Raw genomic sequence first — 25,461 nt, forward strand, 5'->3', positions numbered from 1 at the left:
TTTTCTTAAACTTGTTCAGAATTTAAAAAATGTTCTTGTTTACAATTTTTTCACAAATTCAAATATATTTGTGTTTTGAATTGCTTTCAGGAATTGCAAAAAATGTTTAGAAAAACCAATTCACATAGGTACAAAAAAGATCAGTAGCGCAAAAAAAAAACTTCACCGAAGTGCCGCGCGCTAGACCTGCTAATGGGTTGGCCCAGTCTGGTTCCCTGGGAGGTCTCAACTGCAGTTTTATTCGTATTTCGCAAGAAATATTATGAATAGCCCTGTGCAGCTCGGTCAAGCTTACCTGGCAGCAAGATTTTTTCTGCAGTTTAGCTTTCTAGTCTTTTACTTTTCAAGCAGTTTTTTTGTTTTTATTTAAAAACTGGGTTTTTTTTGGTGAAAACATGATTTTTTTTTGAAATGTTTGTAAATTTTATTTATTTTTATTAAGTGATATAATTTTTTTGGAAAAGCGAGATTTTTAGAATTTGTTTTTTTTTGAAAAAAACATATTTTGAAAATTTTGTATTTTTTTGAAAGAAAAATGAAACCAAAAAAGAGAAAGGAAAAACAGAATGGAGAAACGTGAAAAATAAAACCTGCCAGAAGGTTCCCAAAGCAAATAAATAAATAGAGAAACATTCCTAAAACTGTTATAGCTAAATGGCTTGCCGCAAATTGCATCAGTCCTTACCTGCAAATGTGTTTGTGCTGTAATTGGCCATAACGAGCTTTAATTTGAGAAGACTCAGCTAAGGTTTTGTTCGGTTGCATTTCCAATTGGAGAGGATTAGAGGGGATTCGAGGGGTTTTGACTTATAGGGGATTTACAACCCGCCCCCATCCCTGCCAATCCCCTTCAATTCCTTGTCAATCGAACAGGCCCTGGACCATCAATGTCGCCACGGGAAGCCACCCAATGGATTGTCCTCATCGAAGCAGTAGCCATCATCCAAGTTTGATATGCCCGTGACCCAAAGGAACCACTAGCCGCTCGCTTCCAAGTTCCAACTGGTTGGCAAGCTCGCCATCTATTCTATGGTGAGTGCACTACCGCATTTGAAGAAGATATACACCTCAGACGAATCAACAGAATAAGAAACGAAAGCAAGACAAAATGTGTGCACGGTTGTCACAGGAGGTAAAACACGAAAGCGTTTGCGGCCATTCATTTCTGCAACGTAAGATAGAACCGCATCCTCATGGCAAACCGGTTAGATATTACAACACACGTTCATTACTGCTCGGCTTAGCACTGAAAGTGCGTTATATCGACTATAGGGGGGTGAATAGGCGATTTTTATGAATTCTTCACTGAGGAATTTGCGGGTGAGGAAATTCCTTAGCGAAGAACTACTTGCAGCGGAATAAGTACTCAAGAGTAAGCATAGCAGAACATAGACATGGTCATCATGATGAAATGAAGACAAACACAGAGTACAGAAAGCGTAAACAAAGGATAGCACAGGATGAAGACAAACAGACTGAAGAAATTGAACTGAGGAAATTGAGAAAGTCTTCTGTCAAAGTCTTCAAACACAGATATGACAAGCACACAATATAGTAATGAGGAAATGAAAGAGTTGAGGAAATAGAACCAGTAAGCTTGGTGAAGACAATGATTTGGTAGACCAGTTCCAACTGCTGTCTCAGTTGTACATCTGGTTGGAGCGGCTAGATATTTAAACCCGAGGACACACAGTCCCGGACACACAGTCCTCACCGTATTCTCCTTGAACTAAGGTCACACAGACCTCGTCCAATCACTCGTGGTAAGTCTTCAGGTCACTCGGCGATCCACAATTCCTCTTGGATGCTCTAGACCATGACGCCTAACCGTCTGGAAGAAGCACAGTCTTCAAAGGTAACAAGCGTCAGATCCACGCAGGATCAATCTCTTCAGTGATGCTCAATCACTTTGGGTTTGTAGGTGTTTGGGTTTGGGTTTTCCTCACTTGATGATTTTCGCTCAAAGTCCTCGGAGGATGGGATGCTCTCAAATGACAAATGTCAGTTTTCTCTCGGAGCAGCCAACCAGCTAGTGTTTGTAGGGGGCGGCTATTTATAGCCTAGGGAGCAGCCCGACATGATAAGACATAAATGCCCTTCAATGATATGACCGTTAGGTGGAAAGATATTTTGGGACAGCTGGCGCGTAGCACAGCAACGCGGTCAGAATTTTGAGTGTCTAATTCCTCAGGGCTATCATGTTCCTCATGGTGTAGGCAATCCGCACTGGCGAATTCCTAACTCCTCATGGTGTAGGCAATCCGCACTGGCGAATTCCTAACTCCTCAGTCAGAACAAATTCCTCAGAGACCAGAAGAACTTCATCTCTGTCACTGAAGAATATGACTGAACTGTATGAGATTTCCAATGGCTTCACTCGAAGGGATTGGTAGGTGTAGGATTTTGAGTTGAGCATCACTTGGAAATTTTTCCTTAGTATTTCCTCGACCCCCTTTAACAATACGGTGTTTCCTATCACTCAAGAAAGAGAAAATGAAACTACGAAAATATAAGTTTTCACGCTTCATGTTCCTCAAATGAATACCAAGTCTTCAAGGTTACACCAATTTCTTCACTTTCAAAGTCTTCAGAAAGTCTTCAGAATACCAAAGTCTTCAGTCGAAGAACTTCATTTTTAGTGGTCGACTATCTCTGTAACTATCAAACTCCTCATAGACTTATAGACCTATGTACACTCACAAACGCATTAGTCCCTTAACCTATAAGTCTTCAATACACCAAAATCACTAAGGGGCACTAGATGCACTTACAATCTCCCCCTTTTTGGTGATTGATGACAATATAGGTTAAGTTTTCAACGGGGATAATCATATGAAGTGTAAATAGTGATATTGAGGAATTTGATTGCAAGATATAGAAGAACTCCCCCTGAAGATGTGCATAGTGAGGAATTTGCTCTTGAAGCAATGCACACTTGAAGAGTAGAATCATGGAGATCTCCCCCTATATCTTGTAATTCATACACGCATTTGACATATAATATGAAGAATTTGAAATGCATGATGAAATATGGTGACTGATGTAATTCAGCATGCGTGCATTAACATTAGCGAGGAATAAGCATGCAGAAGAACACAACAAAAGTATCAGGTCACCATAGAGTTTAAGTTTACAACTCGATCCAGCAAAGTCATCAAAAGAACGAGAGTTGTAACTTAAGAAAAAAAACGCCCATATAAGATAGACCCGCTTGAAGGCTAACTCAACTTTCTCCCCCTTTGTCATCAAATGACCAAAAGGATTGAAAAATGAGGACTAACGCCCCTGAAGAATATCATGGTGATGGAGGAGCGCTAGCATGGTCGGGGTCGTTTGTTGATGTAGGGTCTGCCGCAGTGTCGTCCAAGTCTTCATGCTCATCATTTTCGCGCGATGAAGAATAGGAGCTGGCCACCAAGGAAGGAACCTTGACCTTCTTGTATTTCTTCGGTGGAGGTGCAGACCAGTCAAAGTCCTCCTTGAGACCCATGTTCTTCAGATCTTCTTCACTGTAAATGTGAGACGGAACAGCCCAGGTGCGACCGAAGACTTCATGGAGGTAGTAGTGGTTTTTCTTCACTGCATTATGTGTAGCAGTCATGTTGTGAAGAATTGAACCAAACTGACGCTTAACCCATTTATGATTTCGATCCACCTTCTGGTGAAGACTTAGCATAAGTTCACGGTCAGTCATCACACGAGGAGCAATAGCTTGAGGATTTGGCTTGGAGGCATGGGCAGCAGAATCATGAATGGCAGAGTCATCATTGGTGGAATAAGATGCAGCCTTACGAAATTGACCATCCAATGGACGAATGCCTTCATCTATAACAGCTGGTGCCTTGCCCTTTTCGTCAGCTGAGGAATAGGTCCGCTTGAGGACTTCAATCGGGGGCAAGTAGCTGAGGTGATTCTGAAAATCAGCTTTGTAGTTGAGTGAAGACCTTGTTTTGATGAATCTCATAATCCACGGTGCATAAGGCTTCAGCTCAAACGGTGAAAGTGCAACATTTGCCAGAGTCCTCATGAAGAAATCGTGATAATTGACAGGAATGCCATGAATGATGTTGAAAACCAGATTCTTCATGATGCCAACAATTTCCTCATCAGATGAGTCGTGGCCTTTGATTGGACTCATAGTCTTCGTCAGAATGCGATAGACTGTCCTTGGTACATACTGCAATTCCTTCACGAGGAATTTTGTCCTTGAGGCTTGACCTGGTTTCAATGGCTTCATCAGCACTTGCATATAGTGATCAGTAAGCTTAGGTTCTTGGTACATGCAACGAGCTCCTTCAGGTGGAGAATTGATGGGCAGGGCGCGAAGTAATTCAGTGGCCGGTGCCTTATAGTGAGTATTTTCAGTCATCCAGTCCAAAACCCAGGAGTTCACATCGTCAGGATCTCCCGTGATGTGCAAAGTTGCGTAGAATTGAAGAATGAGTTCTTCATTCCAATCAACTATGTCTGTGCAAAAGTTGAGGAGGCCTGTGTCATGAAGCACACTGAGGACATGAGTGAAGCATGGCAGTGATTCCATGTCCACATGAGGAATATGCTCATGGTCGAAGACTTTGTCCTTATTGAAGAGCAGTGAAGAATAGAAGTTGGCCTGGCTGGCGGTCCAGAAGCGCTTCCTTCTAAGACGAGCAGAATCATAGGAATTGTAGTCAGTGAAGAACACGTGCTCGCCAAAGAAATCATCAGCCTTGAATTTCCGCTTCTTTGAGAATGGATCCTTTGGCTTGGGCTGAGGAGTGTCAGTCAATTGCATTATCACCTCAGGAATCGCAATCTCAGGTTCTTCAGGCTGAGGAATGTCAGCTTCTACTCCAGTGACAGCCTGGGTCTTCAATTCTTCATGTACATTTTCTTCAGCACTAGTGGCTGGAATTTCTTCATGGATAGATGGGGTTGCACGAGGTTCTTCAGATCCCATTTGTACTTCAGTAGCAATAGGGGACTAAGGAATTTGTTGTAAAGGTGTGAAGAGTGGAGAGTTGGGGTGCTGACTTTCCCAAAAGTCACCATTCATCACTGTTGTGGTACAGCCAATGTCCATGTCTTCATCTTCTATTTCTTCAACGCCGGCCTCTTCAGCGGTAAACTGAGGCATAGCCGAGGAAACAGCTGGAGTTGAAGGGATTTCATCCACTTCAATTTCTTCATCCATCTGCTCTGACGAAGCAGCAGAAGGATTTTCTTCATCAGGGATCACATATTCTTCATCAAAAGGAACAAGGTCCTTTGATGGCATGGTTGAGATCGGAACAACATCAATGGGGTTTGCAACTGAGCTGGTCAATTTCTTCATCTTCTTCGGAGCTGAAGAATCTGATGAAGCTGATGCTTTCCTTTTCTTCACTACTGCACGCTCTGCAGCCTTGGTCTTCTTCACATCTGATGCAGATGGAAGAATTGGAGTTGGGGTAGGCGCAGGAGGAGCAGAGGAATGTGGTTGATTTTCTTCAGGCACAACTGATGCAGTTGCCCTGACCTCTTCATTTTCTTCAGGCGCACCACTAGTGGATGCCCTGGCAATTTCATCAGCGGCTGAAATGCAGTCATCAGCCCTGGAACTCACATTTTCTTCAGCAGCCTGAATGTCATCAGTAGTGCTAGCATGTTCTTCAGTTGGCTGAGCAGATACTTCAGTCTGAGGAATTTCTTGTTGCGATGGGGTTGCAACATTGGAGGTGAACTTCTCAGTCAGTTTAACAAACCTGACCTTGGCTCCTTGCCAATCAGCATAGTAAGCATTGAAATCATCGCTGAGGATTTTGATTTCAGACTAGATCTTCACAAGATCATCAGTTGTCATAGAGACAATGTTGTTCTTCAGGAATTTCTCCTTCCTGTACTGCGCTTTCTTGATCTGCCTGGCCTTCTCAAATTTCCATTTCTCTTCTTGGATGAAGGCAGTCAACATATGATTTTGGCCAGGAGTCAGCTTGAAGTCAGGCATAGGAGTGTTTGGGTCCTTGTGCCAGAGATCAATGTAATCGAGGATCAACTTTGGATCCAAAAGCAGAGGCACATTTGTGCCCTTGGCTCTAGCGGCCCTGACTTGCCTATCTTTGATGATTTCAGCAAGTTCATCATCATCAGCTTCGTCTTCTTCAGACGGTACTTGGAAGGCGACCTGCTTCTTGTGAGGACTTGGTCGAGGACCTCGTCCAGCAGTAGTATTCTTCTTCAGCAGAGAGGGGCCAGCTGAGGAATTTGGTGCAACTGAGGAACTTGCAGAAGCTCCTGAGGAAATAGAGATGCCTGTCGTCCTTTGGCACGTGGCGAGATGCACAGGTGCTGAGGATTTTGTCGGAGCAGCTGAGGACTTTGGAGGATCAGGAGCAGCGTGAGGAACTGGCCGTGAGGGCATTGCTGAGGAACTTGGCCTTGAGGGCATTGAAGGTGAAGCACTTGGCTTGTGCGCAGGCTTCTTTGACATGGCCTTTTTAGGCTTGACAGAGGCCTCAGCAGCAGCAGCAGCAGAGTCTTCGTTGAATTTCCTCACTGCTTCTTTTGCCTGTTTGGCCAACTTGGCCTGGCGCTTGGCCCATTCATCAGGATAATCCTCACCACGCTTGAGGCTGGTGGGATCAGCTTCTTGGCCAGGTGCCAACAGAGGTCTTGGGCATGGAGGATTGAGTGCGAATTTCTTCATGTACTTGGGAGTCACATACCTGTTACTCCCTCCACTCTCTTGCCCATCTCCTCTCTATCTTCTGAATGCGCACCTTACGCTGATTTTTATCTTCCTCAGGGGGTGTGCAGTACCCAGCATAGATGTCCTCAGGGATTTCAAATGCAGTGTTGACCTCAGGCCTCTTTCCTCCTTTCTGTGGCTTCTTTCCATCAGCCATTTTCTTCAGATGAGGAATTTGAACAATTGGATTCTCTGAAGAAGTATGCAACTTTTCTTCGAGGAACGCTGCAAATGAGTTAAGTTGATGAGAACCTAGAGATTCAGCAGCGGACATGAGTACCTGTGAACAGAGTATAGTTGCGAGGAATTTGGAGAGGTCATCTGCGTTCTCAGAAGGTTTTTTAAAAAGAACAAGTTTGAGGAATTTGACCAGATGAGTCTTGAAGAATTTCTCTAAGCGTTATTTTTCTTAGGTTCCAGAGTTGTATAGATAGAAGATCCACACAATTGAGGAATCTTGAAGAAAATTAAAGCTTAGAGAAATGAATCAAGAACAGATGACATGTGAGGTGTTTAGTGTGTGAGGATTTGAAGAATAAACACCCTTGAAGATTTTGTAGAAATCATTTGAATCAAAGAGGGCAGTAAAAGTAACTTTTAATTACCCTGAACGAAGAACACGACGAACTGTGAGGTAGAGATGAGAAGTTCGTCTGTGCAGATCTTCCACGCCTTAACTCGGCGGAGGAAGACGGCTATGGCGGCGGAGAGGGAAGAAATCCGCGGCCGGCGCGAGTACGTCGGCGACGAGGTCGAGGCAGTGAAGCTCTTCCTCACCGGCGACGATGAAGTAGCGGCGGCGCTAGGGTTTTGAGAAGCTCGAGCTGGAGAGAGGTCGAGCGGAGTAAAGGAAGTGAGGAAGGGGAGAGGGGGTATTTATAGCCACGGTGAAAAATTGTTCGCCCGAAGATTTTGGACGAACGTGCCCCTGACCCTTCTCATTCACTTGACATGTGTCACCCACGTACTGAGAGGTGGCGATCGCGTGAGATCGTGGGTGAATACATAAGTATTATCGTGGGATGTGGAACGGTTTGAGCGGCAAAGCCGAAAATTTGGATAAGATAAGTTTTAAAGTTCTGTTCACAAATTCTTCAGCTGACACGGACACAGTGAAGATTTTGAACGAGTTTGAAATAGAACGCACATGAAGGATTTGTGAATAGATTGGGTTGAGTATAGCATAGAGGGGGAAGGGTCCGATCACATTCACTTAGCAGAAAAACAAACTTGAAGAATTAGCCATAAGTGAATGCTGTAGAGGGCATAAACTCATATATATATATATATATATATATATATATATATATATATATATATATATATATATATATATATATATATATATATATATATATATATATAGCCAATGAATAAAAACGACGGAAACAGTGAAGACAATGCAAAGTTGAAGAAAATGAACAACTGAGGAATTTCAAAAACTGAGAAAAAACTCAAATTGAAGATTTTCAACTTTTGGTGGTGGCGTGACCCACCGTATAAGAATGATGATTTCAGACACCGCGTACAATTGTCGTAGGGTTCTGAGAATCAAATTCTTCGTTAATTTCTTCACACTTAGAGTGTTATTCTTCATTGATTGAAGAAAAACGTTTCTTCATGTGTTGCACATCTAAGTCATCAATTTTGCATAAGTGTTAGGATGAGTGTCCTTTTCAAAGAACATTCGAAGATTCTAAGATATTTAGCTCACACCGCAACTTGCTAAATCTCTTCTCATCCAAGGGCTTTGTGAAGATATCGGCTAGCTGTTCTTCAGTCTTCACATGCTCAATAGAAATGTCGCCCTTCAACACATGATCACGAAGAAAATGATGACGAATATGAATGTGCTTTGTCATTGTTGAACTGGGTTGTGAGCAATCTTTATGGCACTCTCATTGTCACAGTAGAGAGGCACATTCTTCATGTTGACGCCGTAGTCCTTGAGAGTTTGCTTCATCCACAGCAAGAACCAGCAGCAATGTACTCAGCTTCAGCAGTAGACAGTGATACGCGGTTCTGTTTCTTCGAGGACCAACAGACCAAAGATCGTCCGAGGAAATGACATGTACCAGATGTTGACTTGTGGTCCACACGATCACAGCATAGTCAGAGTCAGAATATCCAATGAGATCAAAAGCCGAGCCCTTGGGGTACCATAATCCAAGTGTTGGTGTGTGAGCTAGATATCGAAGAATATGCTTCACAGCCTTATGATGTGATTCCTTCGGTGTATCTTGAAATCAGGCACACATGCAAACACTAAGCATAATATCTGGCCTAGATGCACATAAATACAATAAAGAACCAATCATGGAGTGGTATACCTTTTGATCGAAGTCAATACCATTTTCATCAGTGCACAGATGGCCATTTGTGGGCATCGGAATTTTGATGCCTTTGCAATCTTGCATGCCGAATTTCCTCAGTACATCCTTGAGGTATTTCTCCTGAGATATGAATATGCCATTGCGCTGTTGACAAATTTGAAGACCTAAGAAGAATTTCAATTCTCCCATCATAGACATTTGATATTATTCACTCATCATATAGGCAAATTCATCACTATAACGTTGGTCAGTACAGCCAAAGATAATATCATCAACATATATTTGGCACACAAACAATTCACCATCATAATATTTAGTGAAAAGAGTAGGGTCGAGTGAACCGGGTTTGAAGCCTTTCTTCATGAGGAATTCCTTCAAAGTTGCCCGAGGGGCCTGCTTGAGGCCATAGAGGGCCTTATTGAGTCTGAAGACTTTGTCAGGATGCTTTGGATCTTCAAAACCTGGGGGTTGAGCAACATATACTTCTTCCTCAAGCTTACCATTGAGGAATGCACTTTTCACATCCATTTGATATAAAGTGATATCATGATGAGCATAAGCAAGTAATATGCGAATAGCCTCAAGTCTAGCAATAGGTGCAAAAGTTTCATCGAAATCAATTCCTTCAACCTGTGTGTAGCCTTGAGCTACAAGTCGTGCCTTAGTCCTCACCACAAGGCCATTTTCATCTTGCTTGTTGCGGTAGATCCACTTTGTGCCAATGATATTGTGCTTGCGAGGATCTGGACGTTTGACCAGTTCCCAAACGTTGTTGAGCTCGAATTGATGTAATTCTTCTTGCATGGCCTGAATCCACTCAGGCTCCAGAAATGCTTCATCTACCTTAGTGGGCTCTGTGATAGAGACAAAAGTATAGTGCCCACAAAAGTTAGATAAATGTGAAGCTTTTGAGTGTGTGAGAGGACCTGGTGCTTCAATGTCATCGATGATCTTTTCAACTTGCACTTCTTTTGCAACGCGAGGATGAGCTGGTTGTCGTCGAGGAATTTGATCAGCATTTTCTTCAGCACCATTTTCTTCAGTATTTTCTTCAGGTGCATTAGCTCGACGTTCTTCACATTCTAGAATGAATTCTTCAGCAGATTCTTCGGTAGGAATGACATCCTCAGTAGCCTTGAACTTGATAGTTTCCTCAGGTGCTGGTTCATCTATCACAGAGGGTAGGTGCTCTCTTTGTGAGCCATTAGTTTCATTGAACCGCACATCTACAGTTTCAACAACCTTGTGAAGAACGTTGTTGAAGACTCTATAGGTGTGTGAGTCCTTTCCGTAACCAAGCATAAAACCTTCATGTGCTTTTGTAGCAAATTTAGCATTGTGATGAGGATCTCTAATCCAACATTTAGCACCGAAGACTTTGAAATAACTCACATTGGGTTTCTTGTCAATGAGGAGTTCATAGGCAGTCTTCTTGAAGAATTTGTGAAGATATACCCTGTTGATGATGTGGCACGCAGTACAAATTGCCTCAATCCAGAAGTGATGAGGCGTCTTGTACTCATCAAGCATAGTGCGAGCCATCTCAACAAGAGTTCTGTTCTTGCGCTCCACGACGCCATTCTGCTGAGGAGTGTAAGGAGCAGATAACTCATGAGTAATACCAAGTTCATCAAGATAGTCATCAAGACCAGAATTCTTGAACTCAGTTCCATTGTCACTTCTGATGTGCTTGATTTTCACACCGAAGTTGGTTGAAGCCCTCGAGGAAAATCGTTTGAAGACTTCCTGCACTTCATGTTTGTAAGTGACAATATGTACCCAAGTGTAACGAGAGTAATCATCAACAATAACAAAGCCATAGAGAGATGCATCATTTGTGACTGCTGAGTAATGGTTAGGACCAAAGAGATCCATATGAAGCAATTCAAATGGTCGAGTAGTGGTCATGATAGTCTTTGCTGGATGCTTAGCCTTGGTCATCTTTCCAGCTTCACAGGCTCCGCATAAGTGATCCTTGAGGAATTTGACATTCTCAATGCCAATGACATGCTTCTTCTTCGCAAGAGTGTGCAAATTCCTCATGCCTGCATGACCAAGTCGTCGATGCCAGAGCCAGCCTTCTGAAGCTTTTGCATGTAGGCACACGGCTGGTTGTGGTCCTGTAGAGAAATCAACAATATACAAGTCTCCTCTCCTAAAGCCTTCAAAGACTTTGGAATTGTCAGCTTCCATGATCACAACACAACGATACTTGCCAAAGACAACAACCATACCAAGATCGCAAAGCATTGAGACAGACATGAGGTTGTATCCTAAGGACTCGACAAGCATAACTTTGTCCATGTGTCGATCCTTTGAGATCGCAACCTTACCTAGGCCCAATACCTGACTTTTGCCTTTGTCAGCGAAGATGATATGCTTCAGATGCGATGGAGATAAGGGAGCATCCATCAATAGGTTCTTGTCACCAGTCATGTGATTTGTACATCCACTATCAAGGACCCACTCAGAGGCTTTGGGTTGATCATCCTGCAGATGAATTAGTGCAACTTACGAACTTCATATACTTCATCAGTGAACAATATGACATCAATTCATCAGATCAATTTCATCAAGCAACAGAACAGATAAAACAGTATGAGGATGTGATAAATGAAAGTTCATTTCTTCATGATTAGCCTGCGTCCTTTCAGGCACTCTTCAGGTCTCCAGCAAATTCTTCAGACGTTCAAGCACGTCTGGAGACCTGACCCTGCAGAAGAGATTAGTTCTTTTTCTTCACCACCCACATCTGAAGGGGTGGCAAAGAGTTCATCACTTTGCGAGCTCCATACGAGAAAGGTGGCATAGAAGCCAATCCATTTCGTTTCACATAAGAGGAGTTAGGGTAAGCATATGAATAAGCAGAGAAATTCTTCGAGGACTTATGAACATAATGATTAGAAGAATAATGCTCATATTCATAGCCCTTAGCTCTTCCCTGCGAAACAGAGTTGTTAGCACGATGATGTTCATATGAGGACTTTGATCCTTTTGAGGAATACGATCCACGTGAGGAATTCGATCCGTATGAGGACTTGGATCCATATGAAGAATTTGATCTGGGGTTCCTATTCTTCACAGGTGGTGTCATGAGGACATTCACCTGAAGACTTTCAAGGCACCTTTTGGGAACCCAGATTTTCTTCATAGGAGAACCGTTCCTGCAGTTAGTGCCAACATATCTAGCAAATACTTCACCATTCTGATTTTTAAACAGTTTATAGTTGGAGTCAAATGACTCATCAGAAGAATGAGAAGATTCACATGTAAAGCCAGATAAATTAGATGGATCAACTGGAGGTCCCTTTGCAGCAACCCATGAGGTTTTGGGGTACTGCTCAAGCTTCCAATATGTACCATCAACATTGAGTTTCCTCTCAAAGGCAATACCCTCTTTCCTAGGGTTCCTGTTGAGGATCAGCTTTTTAAGCACATCACAAAGAGTCTGATGCCCTTTGAGGCTTTTGTACATGCATGTCATGTACAATTCCTTCAGCCCTGCGTCGTCAGTGATACTAGCAATGTCCTCAGATGAGGAATTAGTGATAGCAGAGACAGTTAAAGAATTTGTAGCATTAGAAGCATTTGAACATTCAGGTGAAGAATTAGCAGATTCACGTTCAATGCATTTCAAACATGGAGGAACAAATTCTTCCTGAGCAGCGCTGATTTGTTGAGCAAGTAATGAATCGCGCTCCTTCTGAAGATCTTCATAACTCACTCTTAGCTTCTCAAGATCTTGCTTTCTTTGAAGAAATTCATAAGAAAGCTTCTTATGATCAGATAAGAGAGTGTTATGATGACCTTGAAGGTTGTCAAACCTAGTCTGAAGTCTCTGAAGATTTTCAGTCAAGGTTTTACTGCGATCCATTTCTTCACCCAACATATCATCACTTTTGTCTAGCATGTTTTGAACCTTTTCAAAAGCCCTTTGTTGTTTCACAGCAATCTTAGCAAGTTTAGAGTAGCTGGGCTTGAGGTTTTCATCAGATTCATTCTCCCTAGATTCATAGGAGGTATATTTGAGTACCTTGGCACCCTTTGCCATGAAGCAATAGGTGGGAGCGTAGTCATCATTGCCTTCATCAGCCTTGTTGGTGAAGCCATTTTCTTCAGAGTTGAAGATGGACTTGCTGACGAATGCAGTAACGAGAGCTAGACTCGCTACTCCAGACTGGGACTCCTCAGATGCCTCCTCTTCCTCATGTTCCTCAGATTCAGCTTCAGAGTCCATTTCCTTGCCAATGAATGCCCGAGCCTTCTTGGAGCTGCTCTTCTTGTGAGATGAAGACTTTGAGGATTTTGATGATGAAGATTTTGAGGATTTCTTCTTTTTCTTCGCATCATCAGAACTGTAATCCTTGTATTTCTTCTTCTTTGATTCCTTTTCCTACTGAGGACAATCTTGAATGTAGTGTCCAGGTTTCTTGCATTTGTGACAAAGCCTCTTCTTGTAGTCACTGGATGAGGAATCATTGCTCCTTGAGGATCTTCCTAAGCGATCACGTCTTGAGAACTTTTGAAATTTCTTCACGAGCAGTGCTAGTTCCTGGCTCAGTTCTTCAGGATCACCAAGGCTGCTGCCAGAGTCTTCATCTTCAGACTCAGAAACTGCCTTGGCCTTCAGTGCACGTGATCTGCCATAGCTCGAACCATAGAGGTCTCTCTTTTCAGCAAGCTGGAACTCATGAGTATTTAGCCTTTCGAGGATATCAGCGGGATCAAGTGACTTGTAATCAGCATGTTCTTGTATCATCAATGCCAGAGTATCAAATGAGGAATCAAGCGATCTCAACAATTTCTTCACCACCTCATGGTCGGTGATGTCAGTGGCACCGAGCGCTTGAAGCTCATTTGAGATGTCAGTGAGGCGATCGAAGGTTTGTTGAACATTTTCATTGTCGAGTCTTTTGAAGCGGTTGAAGAGATTGCGAAGAACATCAACTCGAGAGTCACGCCGAGTTGAGACTCCTTCATTCACTTTGGACAGCCTATCCCAGATAAGCTTAGCAGTTTCCAAAGCAGTCACTCTTCCATACTGTCCTTTGCTCAGATGGCCACATATGATATTCTTCGCTTGAGAATCGAGTTGCTTGAATCTCTTCACATCGGTGGCGTTCAGTGAGGGTGAGACAGAGGGAACACCTTTTTCCACAACATACCAGAGATCGTTATCAATTGCCTCAAGATGCATTCCCATCTTATTCTTCCAGTAGGGGTAGTCCGTCCCATCGAAGGTAGGGCATCCAGCAGAGACCTTGATCATACCTGCGGTCGACATAACTAAAAATCCAGGCGGTTAAACCGAAATCACACAGAACAAGGGAGTACCTTGCTCTGATACCAATTGAAAGTGTGTTATATCGACTAGAGGGGGGTGAATAGGCGATTTTTATGAATTCTTCACTAAGGAATTTGCGGGTGAGGAAATTCCTTAGCGAAGAACTACTTGCAGCGGAATAAGTACTCAAGAGTAAGCATAGCAGAACATAGACATGGTCATCATGATGAAATGAAGACAAACACAGAGTACAGAAAGCGTAAACACAGGATAGCACAGGATGAAGACAAATAGACTGAAGAAATTGAACTGAGGAAATTGAGAAAGTCTTCTGTCAAAGTCTTCAAACATAGATATGACAAGCACACAACATAGTAATGAGGAAATGAAAGAGTTGAGGAAATAGAACCAGTAAGCTTGGTGAAGACAATGATTTGGTAGACCAGTTCCAACGGTTGTCTCAGTTGTACATCTCGTTGGAGCGGCTAGGTATTTAAACCTGAGGACACACAGTCCTCACCGTATTCTCCTTGAACTAAGGTCACACAGACCTCGTCCAATCACTCGTGGTAAGTCTTCAGGTGACTTCCGAACCTTCACAAACTCGGTCACTCGGCGATCCACAATTCCTCTTGGATGCTCTAGACCATGACGCCTAACCGTGTGGAAGAAGGACAGTCTTCAAAGGTAACAAGCGTCGAATCCACGCAGGATCAATCTCTTCAGTGATGCTCAATCACTTTGGGTTTGTAGGTGTTTGGGTTTGGGTTTTCCTCACTTGATGATTTTCGCTCAAAGTCCTCGGAGGATGGGATGCTCTCAAATGACAAATGTCAGTTTTCTCTCGGAGCAGCCAACCAGCTAGTGGTTGTAGGGGCGGCTATTTATAGCCTGGGGAGCAGCCCGACATGATAAGACATAAATGCCCTTCAATGATATGACCGTTAGGTGGGAAGATATTTTGAGACAGCTGGCGCGTAGCACAACAACGGTCGGAATTTTGAGTGTCTAATTCCTCAGGGCTATCATGTTCCTCACAGTGTAGGCAATCCACACTGGCGAATTCCTAACTCCTCAGTCAGAACAAATTCCTCAGAGACCAGAAGAACTTCGTCTCTGTCACTGAAGAATATGACTGAACTGTATGAGATTTCCAATGGCTTCACTCGAAGGGATTGGTAGGTGTAGGATTTTGAGTTGAGCATCACTTGGAAATTTTTCCTTAGTATTTCCTCGCCCCCCTTTAACAGTACGGTGTTTCCTATGACTCAAGAAAGAGAAAATGAAACTACGAAAACAAAAGTCTTCACGCTTCATGTTCCTCAAATGAATACCAAGTCTTCAGGGTTACACCAATTTCTTTACTTTCAAAGTCTTCAGAAAGTCTTCAGAATACCAAAGTCTTCATTCGAAGAACTTCATTTTTAGGGGTCGACTATCTCTGTAATTATCAAATTCCTCATAGACTTATAGACCTATGTACACTCACAAACGCATTAGTCCCTTAACCTATAAGTCTTCAATACACCAAAATCACTAAGGGGCACTAGATGCACTTACAAGCACAAGTGACATGGACGAGGATAGCATATTTTTCCCCCAAAAGGAGAGTATACTCGGTCGCATGCACACAGTCAAAAACAACGATAAAATCTAGCTTAGAGATCATAATAAGACAGAAAGAAACACGTTGGTCTAACTTTAATTTGCATCATCATATGCAGATATGCGTAAAATAAATCTCGCGACAAGATGATAGCAGGAGCCGAGGGTACCGAAGGTATATACCCAAGCGTTGACCGCTTCCTCATTCTCTAACTTGTTTGTGTTAGTCGAATGTCTCAAGTGTCAGGCTGAGGGAGGGGGGTGGCAGCTGTAGTAACCAACAAAGATTTATAATCCCGCAACTACAAGGCGTGATCTCGTTAGATTGGGCCTAGTATAGTCCAACCCATGCCCATCATTTTGATTATTTTCAATAAAACTAAATTTCTTAACTCGGGAAAAACTAACTTGGCTCAACCATTGTGGTCGTCATCCCTCCATTGTGGCTGTCTCCCTTCACTCCATTGCATCCATCAAACGGAAAAGAAGATGATTACCTTACATCCATCCATATCTCATTGACGATGATATTCGAACTTCCTACCGACCGCTTCCTCACCCTCTTCCCCCCTTCTAGTAGCGGGTCTTGCGTCTGCAAGACGCAAGAAGTGTTGGGTACCACACCTTGCCCATCTTCATTCGGTGACGCCGTCGTAACCTCCGCCTCTTGCTCCCACCACGTCAAATCTCATCCCCACTCCTGCTCTTGGCACCACCACCTCTTTGCTCCTCGTCCTCTTCCGAACTCCCTCCCCTTACATGCAACATGTCTTACAAAACTAATATCTGCCCTTGGTCGCCTCTGCCAGACTCTTCGCCGTCACGACATACATTGCTCGATCACCAGCCTTCCTGCACTGAAGTAGCGATCCGCATGACGCGGTGTGCCAAAAAGATCATGCATTCCAAAGCAGGCCCTAACATTGTACCACAATTTGAGGGAAAAAAATAAGACATTCTTTGAATGCATTGGCCACCTCCACCACCGAAACATCTTGTCATCACAGTCGTGTGTTCTACTCTGCTGATGAGACTATAGACACCTCTTCCTTGACCGTGTGCTCGCATGCAATTTGGAGCCCCCCCCCCCACCACCACCACAAGCATGTCGCCTATGTCTAGCATCGATGCCGAGCTGATGGCATTACTCCCTCCTTGTCTTATGCAGAGAAGCTCAAGTCGATACTGATTGTCGTTTTCCTTTGAGAGATTTGGAAAAGCAAGAGCACTAGAGTTTTCAGCGATGAGCCCCCATTCGCGAGCTACGCCGGTTGCAGCATTGTTGTGGGCATCCGCCTCTAGCGTTGCCGTTGTTCATGCTCGATCTTCAAGTCCAATCTTCAAGCTTGGGTGCAAAGTTTTGTACCGTCGCTATAGCTGCCACACAAATGCCAGTGCAACTGAACTTTTGTTGTGGGTTTAATTTGGTTTTGAAATGCTTGTGACGTGAGAGCAACTCCAACGCAGGGACCCAAATCGTCCGCCTGTGTCCGTTTGGGTCCGCGCGGATAAAAATCGATGCCAAATGCAGGTATCCATTTTTATTTTTTGTCCGCTTTGTGTCCGCAGACCCATTTCTGGCTCAAATTGGGACTAATTTGGGTCAAAGCAGACACAAAGCAGGCGCTCGCTGCGTCCTCTTCGTCCGCCTCTGCACGCTGCACGTGTTCTCTGGCCCACCTGGCATCACCCACCCATCCATCCTCTTTTCCTCCCTCTCTGGCCCACCACTCACCCACCCACCAAGCCGCTTTGCCAAATGCCTACCGCGGCATCACCGCGCGCCGGAGACGTGCACCACCGCGTCGCAGCGGATGTGCATAGCCGCGCCGCTGGAGATCTGCACCGCCACGCCAGGAGGTGGGCCGCCGTTGGGGGTGCAGCAGCAGCTAGGCACTTCGGCCTGCTCGCTGGTGCCGTCGGGGCCGAGCTGGTGCTGCTCGAGGCCGCTCTAGCACGTGTACGCGGCCACTGGCTAGCTAGATAGCACACCTGCACCTGTGCAGGGCGTGGATAGCTAGCTAGCTACCACATACACAGTGACCAGTTCGGCCAACGGCGGCGCGTAGCTAGCTAGCGCGTATGCAAGGGAGAGCATCCGATTTGCTCCCGACCAGCATCCGACCAGCTCCAACGCGTCGGCTTGCTCCTCCGCGTCGCCATGCTCAGTGTGCCGCGCCGTGCTCGCCGTGCCTTGCCTCACGCCGCGCCCGAACTTAAGCAGCTGGAGCAGGTGGTACCGCCTCCAGGCGCCCTTCGTACGCGCCCGCGTAGGTGGCACGGCGGGCATGGCAAGCCGCGGGAAGGCGAGCTCGCGGTGGGCGCGGGGAGCTGTGAGGCTAGCGCGGCAGGCGGGGTGAGCGGCGAGGAGCACGAGCAGGAGCAGGAGTTGCGGGGCGCGCGGGCGAGGGGGCGGCGGCCGCGCAGGCGTTTCGCGCAACGGCGGGCGGCGGGCCGCGGCCGTGGCAGGAGACGCGCAGGCAAGCTGCGGGAGCTCGGGGCTGGTGTCGACCTCGTCTGCGGGCAGGGATGCGGCGCAGGAGAGCGGCGGCCCATCAGGTGTTCGACGAAATGCCGACATGGTCATGTCCAAAATGCGTCAACCCTGCTTTGGGCACACCCGGCTGACCCAAATAAAAAACGGACACGCATGTCCGCTCGGCCGACCCAAACGGACAAAAAGCGGACAAAATCCGCCTCCGTTTGGATCTCCCCGTTGGAGTTGCTCTGATAAATCTATATTGTGTATAACTCAGATTATTTCAGGAAATTTTTAAGAGTCCCGCTTCGGTACAACCCCCATCCAAAACGTATAAAGAGCAATATGGACTTTTCACTTAACATGGTATACCCACTTTATTATACGTAGTATGATAGGATGCCCGCTAGAACGTATACCCTCTACATACCATCGATCGGGCCGGCCCAGTATTGCTCGCACCTACGGCAGGTATATAGTCGCTAAAAAAAGAATTAGGAGCGACTGACCTTGCAGGGATTCGAACTCTGCAGCTCCACCTTAGAAAGAGCAGCTACTTCCTGGCAGTTTTTGGATTTTTTTATCTTTTCTTGGAAATTGTGAATAATTTTTCTAAAAAAGCGAGTAATTTTTTTAAAATCCAACAATTGTTTTTCAACAACTCTAATTTTTTTAAATTTCAATTTTTTAAGACCTTGCCCTTTTTGAAAATTCTAAATATCTTCTGAAATACGCGGACATTTTTGGAATTTAGAGAACAAAACTTGTTAATGGGAACATTTCGGAAATTCTGAGCATTTTTTCAAAACCACGAACATTTTAAGTAATTCCTAAACATTTTTTGAGTTTTGAGAAAAATTTGAAAACAGGAACAGTTTTCAGAAAACAATAACCTTTTCTGAAATTCTCGTATATTTTTGGAATTTATGAAAAAATAGGAAAACACGAGAATTTTTTGAATTTTTGTAAAACAAAACTCGAACATTTTGGGAAACCACAAACAATTTAAAAAAACTAACATGTTTTTAAATTTCCAAACATTTTGGGAAAATGAACATTATTAGAGTGTTGAGAAAAAAATTGTAAACGGCAAGATTCTTAACATTCAGAACAATGTCTAGAAAAAATAATATTTTTTGGAAATCCTGTACTTTTTTGAATTTATAATTTTTTTTGAAAAGGAACACTTCGTAAAATACTAATTTTTTTTGCACAGGTTTCAAAAATAATAAGAAAGCTCAAGAAAGAGAAAATCAATTAACCAAGAAGAGAATAAAAACGGAAAAATAGAGAAGAAAAAAATGCTTAGGCCCTAGAAAATAAATAAATTCAAAAATTATTCGCAAATATGAAAAAATGCTGGCAAATTTGAAAAAGTGTACGCATCTTCACAAATGTGCATGCCCACCTGTTGACCAAAGTTGATGCCCTTTTTTGAATGTAAAAAAAAACATGTTCAACATAGGGTGCCTAGATATGCGAGAAGGCTCCACTGAGAGCATGTTGTTTCTCAACATCTGTTAAATGACCTAAATTTTTTTCATTGATTTGTATGATCAATTCAAGGCACCATGCCAAGTTGTTTTGGTTTTCTATAAATTTTCCATTTTCTGGAGTTCTTCTTAGTAAAAAAAAGGGTGATAAATGGCCGGATGTGACTCAACTTGCATATGGTGTCAGAAATAATTCAAACCTGGCATGGGTGCCTACTATGAGCATTCTCACCTACTCGTAAAAGTTGGGGTCAGTTCATGCATGTCCGAAAATAGACCATGTTCAATAGAGGTGCTCGGGTAGGCCAGAAGGCTCCGTATGAGAGCATGTTTTTTGACATCTTTAAATGACTCCAATTTTTCCCCATAAGCTTAAATAGCCAATTCAAGGCACCTTGCCAAGTTGTTTGAGTTTTTAATAGTTCTTTCATTTTCTATAGTTTTCTCGATGAAAAATGGCTATACATGCTCGGACATGACGCAACTTGCATATAGTGTCAAAATTCGTTCAAACCATGGGCATGCCCACCTACTGGCAAAATTTGGGGTCATTTTATGCATGTCCAAAAATATACCATGTTCAATGCAGGGTGTTCGAGTAGGCCAGATGAATTCGTATACGAGTGCTTTTTTTTGCATCTTCAAATGACCCCAAATTTTTCCATGAACTTTTATGACCAATTCAAGGCACCATCCCAAGTTGTTTTAGTTTTTCGGCAGTTTTTACATTTTCTGGAGTTTTCTCGGTGAAAATGACCGATAAATGGCCAGACGTCACGCAACTTGCATAAGGTGTTGGAATCGTCCAAACCTGGCATGGATGCCTACCATGCGCATGCCCATCTGCTAGCAAAAATTGGGGTGGTCTCGAGAATGTCGAAAACTAGACCATGTTTTAAACACACGAATTTGTTTTCCTAAAAATGCCAGAATAAAATAGAACAAAAGCCGGTTTTAAACACACGAATTTGTTTTCCTAAAAATTCGTAAAGTTACATTAGCCACATAAGAAGCTAAAAAGAAAGGAAGTGTTCAAACAATTGTTCAAAATGTTAGTTCTAAAGTTTGCACGCTCCTCATATTTCTTTAAAAGTGTTCAAAACGTTGCTTGCAAAAAAAAATTCTTAATATTTTAAACTAACATATCTCCTTAAAAAATTGAAATGTTATGCTTGTATAAAATATTATTCAAATTTTTTGAAATATTTTCATGCTTTTATGAAAAAAGATTTTTTTTCAAAATGTGTTCAAGTTGTTAAAAAATGTTGGATTATGAAACATTATTCAATTTTTAAAAAATCATTCAGAATTTTCTTGGTGTTACTCCCTCCATTCGGGTTTATTGGGTCCAAGAGCCACCAAAACTTGTACCATGTTTACTAGGCTGCTGCACGCTAGCATGTGTAATGGAGTTACACTTTGATGCTATTTCAAGGTCCTGTAGGTACCTGTTAACAAAGCACATAGTAGATAATGGGCTCTGGAATTCATTATCATGGATCGCCCTTTTCCGTGCCCACCATATTGCCCACATGGTGATTAAAACTCTAGCAAGATCCTGCTGATTCATTGTTTCAAAAAGCCAGAATAGCCATAGCCGTGCGTCATCACTTCTGTTGGAAATCAAATGTTCCAGTGTTTCCTCATCACCCAGCGCCCACACGCACCGAGCCATCCTGCACTCAAACAAAGAGTGCCGCCATGAGTCATATTCCTCCTCGCATAAACCAAACAGGGGGCGTGGCCATGTTGCGCTCATGGCGAACTGATCCAGTAGGCAGAGACATTTGTGCTAATCTCCAAACAAAAACCTTAACCTTTGATGGAACTTTTACTTTCCAGAGTTGAGACCAGAATCTGCTTTCAGCTGCAGTATTTGAGTGGCTCGGTCTATGCTCCAGCCAGTCCTCACATTGGTGTTTGATTCCACTTATCATCCTATATGCTGATTTGACTGTGAATATTCCCCGACGGTCATAGTGCCATGCCCAAAAATCAGGTTGTACACGAGAGCAATCATCTTCTTATGCTTGTGTTATTGATGAGATTAAAGTTAGAACTTTAGACTTTGTTAAAGTTAGCTTTTGTTTTGAGAATAGGGAGGCGAATTATGAGGCTCATGCCTTGGCAAAGGCAGCCTCGACACTCCCTATTGGCCGACATGTGTGGCTAGGGAACACACCAGACATTATTTGTATTCCGTCAGTTTTGATTGATGAATAAAACCCTAGTTACACCTAAAAAAAAAAGGCTGCTGCATAGTTTATAAAAAAAAACAATTAGGCTGCTGCATTTAAGCACGTCACTTTATTCCCTCGTCTCTCCATGGAAGCTAGCGCATGGGTCTCCTTGATTGGATCATGCAGTAGCCATTGCATGCACAGGTTAGTTTATAGGCCTAATTAATAGCGGCGATTGGCTAAGAGATTTATTTCAATTCTCCTGTGCGTTTTTCGTGGTCTTCCCGTTTCGGCTCATGGGCCCAATAATTCCGGAGGGAGGGTTTCTTAAGTTTGCAGGTTCCTAACCATTCACAAACACTAGTCAAGTCAACTGGTGAGCGTCTTAACTTCATGTATAAAGGTCTGTGGTTCCATTCTTAGCGGAGGCATGTATTTTGTGAATTTTTACATCTTGCGTCACCTTCACCAATGGGCCGGCCCAGTTGAGGGTGTCTCCGAAGAAATCTTGGAGCTTTTGGTGTACCGGCTACCGCCTTAACCCAGCCAGTGGGAGGGAGCAAGAGAACTTGTAAGACATGCCTAAAATGGGTAGGGAAAGAAATGAAGGAAGTATTTTCTCCGGTCGGGATCGAATCGAAACGGGAAAGAATTGTGCCCGCGCGGGACCCCACCATATCCGCTCCACCCAGCTTCGGGAGGCCGACATCGTGAGAAAGCTGCACCAGTCAGCCGCGCCCACACCCGCGGCTAAACCACCGCCAAGCGAACCGGCAGCCGGCAGACGCACCCACCCACCCAGCACGAGGCAGGCGAGAGCACCGAGCGACGTGCCGACGACATGGGCGACGTCGCCGTGGCAGCGGGCGGGCTCTCCTCCCCGCCGACCCCGCCGCCTCCGGAGCTGGGCATGGTGGCGCGCGCCGTGGAGCTGCTCGTGGCGCGGAACGACGCGCTGCTGCTGCTGGACGCGGAGCAGAGCAGCGGCGAGGGGATCACCGGGATGGTGGCGTTCGAGGGCACGGGGCCGCCGCGGATCGGCGTGGCGCAGTACCTGGAGCGGGTGCACCGGTACGCGGCGCTGGAACCCGAGTGCTACGTGGTGGCCTACGCGTACGTGGACCGGGCCGCGCACCGCCGCCCGGCGGCCGCCGTCGCGTCCAAGAACGTGCACCGGCTGCTTCTTGCCTGCCTCCTCGTCGCCTCTAAGGTCCTCGACGACTTGTAAGTTTTCTTTCTCTTCTTCCTTCCATGCTACTCGACGACCCAAGCAATAACAGAGTAGGAGCTCTTATCACCATTGCTGTCAAGCTAGACAAGAACAGCCAAAGAAGCATAACCATCACGTACTAATGATGTACTAGCTACTAAGATAGTGCCGTACGACTGAGGGGCAGAGCTAGGGATCCAGACCAACCATGACCACAACTAACTTTGGAAAAACATGGCCACGATAAATAGATCAAAATCTGGAGACGGCAATGGAGAATACTAGTGGTACTTTGTATGGCGGTGAGGCACTTTCATTCAAGTGGAAGAAAGGGAAAGGGCGTGTACGATTTTGCCTGTGCTCGATCAGTTAATCCTTGTCACATCAGTCGGTTAGGTGCTACCACACACTCAAGTATAACGACTGGTAGGTGTAGCACGTACACTGGCTATGTATGTAGCGCTTCATGCATGATCTGTCGGCCGTATTTAATTATGTCGTCGTCAAACAAAAGTTTAGACTTTTCAAAGTACAGTACTACATGACAGGCACCTGCATAAATACACAACGTCTTGATCAGACAGATCACGGAGATATCCTGCGTGATTGTCGCCTGACGTTGATCAGGATGAATGTCCAATTCACATTTTGCTCGATCGGCGCTCTTTTACACATTCGCGCATGTTCCATGGTGAAAATTAATAAGTAAACTGATTAACTGAACCCTGTTGGATCTTGCCTGACATGCGGATACATGTGCGGTGCGTGCAGCCACCACGACAACGCCTTCTTCGCGCGCGTGGGCGGAGTGAGCAACGCGGAGATGAACAAGCTGGAGCTGGAGCTCCTCGGCGTGCTCGACTTCGAGGTCATGCTCAGCCGCCGTCTCTACGACCTCTACCGCGCACACCTCCACAAGCAGCAGGCCGACGACCACCACGACACGCCCAACAAGCCGGATCAGGAGCCCTCGAGGGTCGACGGCGGCGAGGAGGACCATGACGACGACCGGATCACCCGGCTGCCGGAAGGCGTCTTGCGGTACGACTGGAGCCAGCAGGCGCCGGCGGCGAACGGCGGGCGGCGGCACTCGTCGTCGCAGGCACCGTCGCGGTACTCCTAGGTAGCTTCTGGGCTAGGCCACGTACAGCGATCGATGTGCACATTAACTAACTGTATACGTACTGCTCGGATTCGATGTGTATGGACGGTGAATGGAATACACTAGCGTTTCAGCTCGTTTCTACCCGGTTTACAATACAGACCTCCTCCCGTCGTTTTAATTCCAGGCAGGAATCAAGATGTGACCGGTAATTTACACCTGTAAAATAAATACAGGTGTAAAAACTTACACCCAGATTGGAGTTAAATCCGGCGGTACTGTACCTGTTTAAACTTGAATGCCAGGAACCTTGCATGCAAGCATTGCCTCCTTTTTTGTTAAGTGTTGTCCTTTTTTCCATTTGTATGTGTGTTTGTGTTAGTGTGCTACATTCAGTTCAGTTCGCCCACCCTTAAAAAATTATCCAGAACACTCCGATTTTATATACATGGAACATATTACATTATAGTGTTATTTTCAAATTTAAGTATTGTTTTGAAACAGTTTTTACTATTTGTGTATTAAATGGACTTATGGCTGAATATAATTTAGATTTGAACTACAAGTATCTCAAATAAGATATTAAACAATTTATTCGAATATGAATAATCCAAGTAAGCCTCATAAAATTTTGCAAAATTTTTGAAGCAATTTTGAACAGCCAACAACTTAAATATTTTCTAAATTGAAAAAAAAGAAAGACAAAAAAGGGACGCATTTTTCGTATTTAAATTTCCGTCCATAATAAAAGATACAAGAGATGCATGGATGAAGGAGAATGAGGAACGTAATTTCCTTCCGGCAAGGGAGAACATATAGAGACACGACTAGAGGAGTGCACTCTATTAAGAGAATGATTTAAGTAGATGGCATAGATACAAGTCATCAATGTATACTCTTAGTGGAAAATTTTAAACAAATTATTTGAGAATAGATAGACATTAAGTGAATAAAAGAAAATTGCAAAAGGATGTTGGAGATAATCATGAAAGCCAAATGAATTTACAAGATGGGTTAGGGAACTCAATGCCACTGAATTTTAGTTATTACACACCAAAGTTTTTTTTAT

At 44.1% G+C, this 25,461-nt stretch overlaps 1 protein-coding gene across 1 annotated transcript; it reads left to right on the forward strand.

Annotated features, from left to right (window-relative positions):
• Positions 1 to 22,789: 22,789 nt before the first annotated feature.
• Positions 22,790 to 24,545, forward strand: LOC109736819 (cyclin-P1-1). The gene is made up of 2 exons (XM_020296034.4): positions 22,790 to 23,304; positions 24,062 to 24,545. The coding sequence occupies exons 1-2, from the start codon at positions 22,922 to 22,924 to the stop codon at positions 24,411 to 24,413; spliced, it is 735 nt and encodes a 244-aa protein (XP_020151623.1). The 5' UTR covers positions 22,790 to 22,921; the 3' UTR covers positions 24,414 to 24,545.
• The last annotated feature ends 916 nt before the right edge of the window (positions 24,546 to 25,461 follow it).

Source organism: Aegilops tauschii, chromosome 2, assembly GCF_002575655.3.
Source record: "Aegilops tauschii subsp. strangulata cultivar AL8/78 chromosome 2, Aet v6.0, whole genome shotgun sequence".
Taxonomy (NCBI): Eukaryota; Viridiplantae; Streptophyta; class Magnoliopsida; order Poales; family Poaceae; genus Aegilops; species Aegilops tauschii.

Excerpts from the sequence above, each read along its gene's own strand:
- LOC109736819 (XM_020296034.4), top strand. The coding sequence starts at position 22,922 with ATGGGCGACGTCGCCGTGGCAGCGGGCGGGCTCTCCTCCCCGCCGACC. Across the intron at positions 23,305-24,061 it reads TCTAAGGTCCTCGACGACTT|CCACCACGACAACGCCTTCT; the intron begins GTAAGTTTTCTT and ends CGGTGCGTGCAG.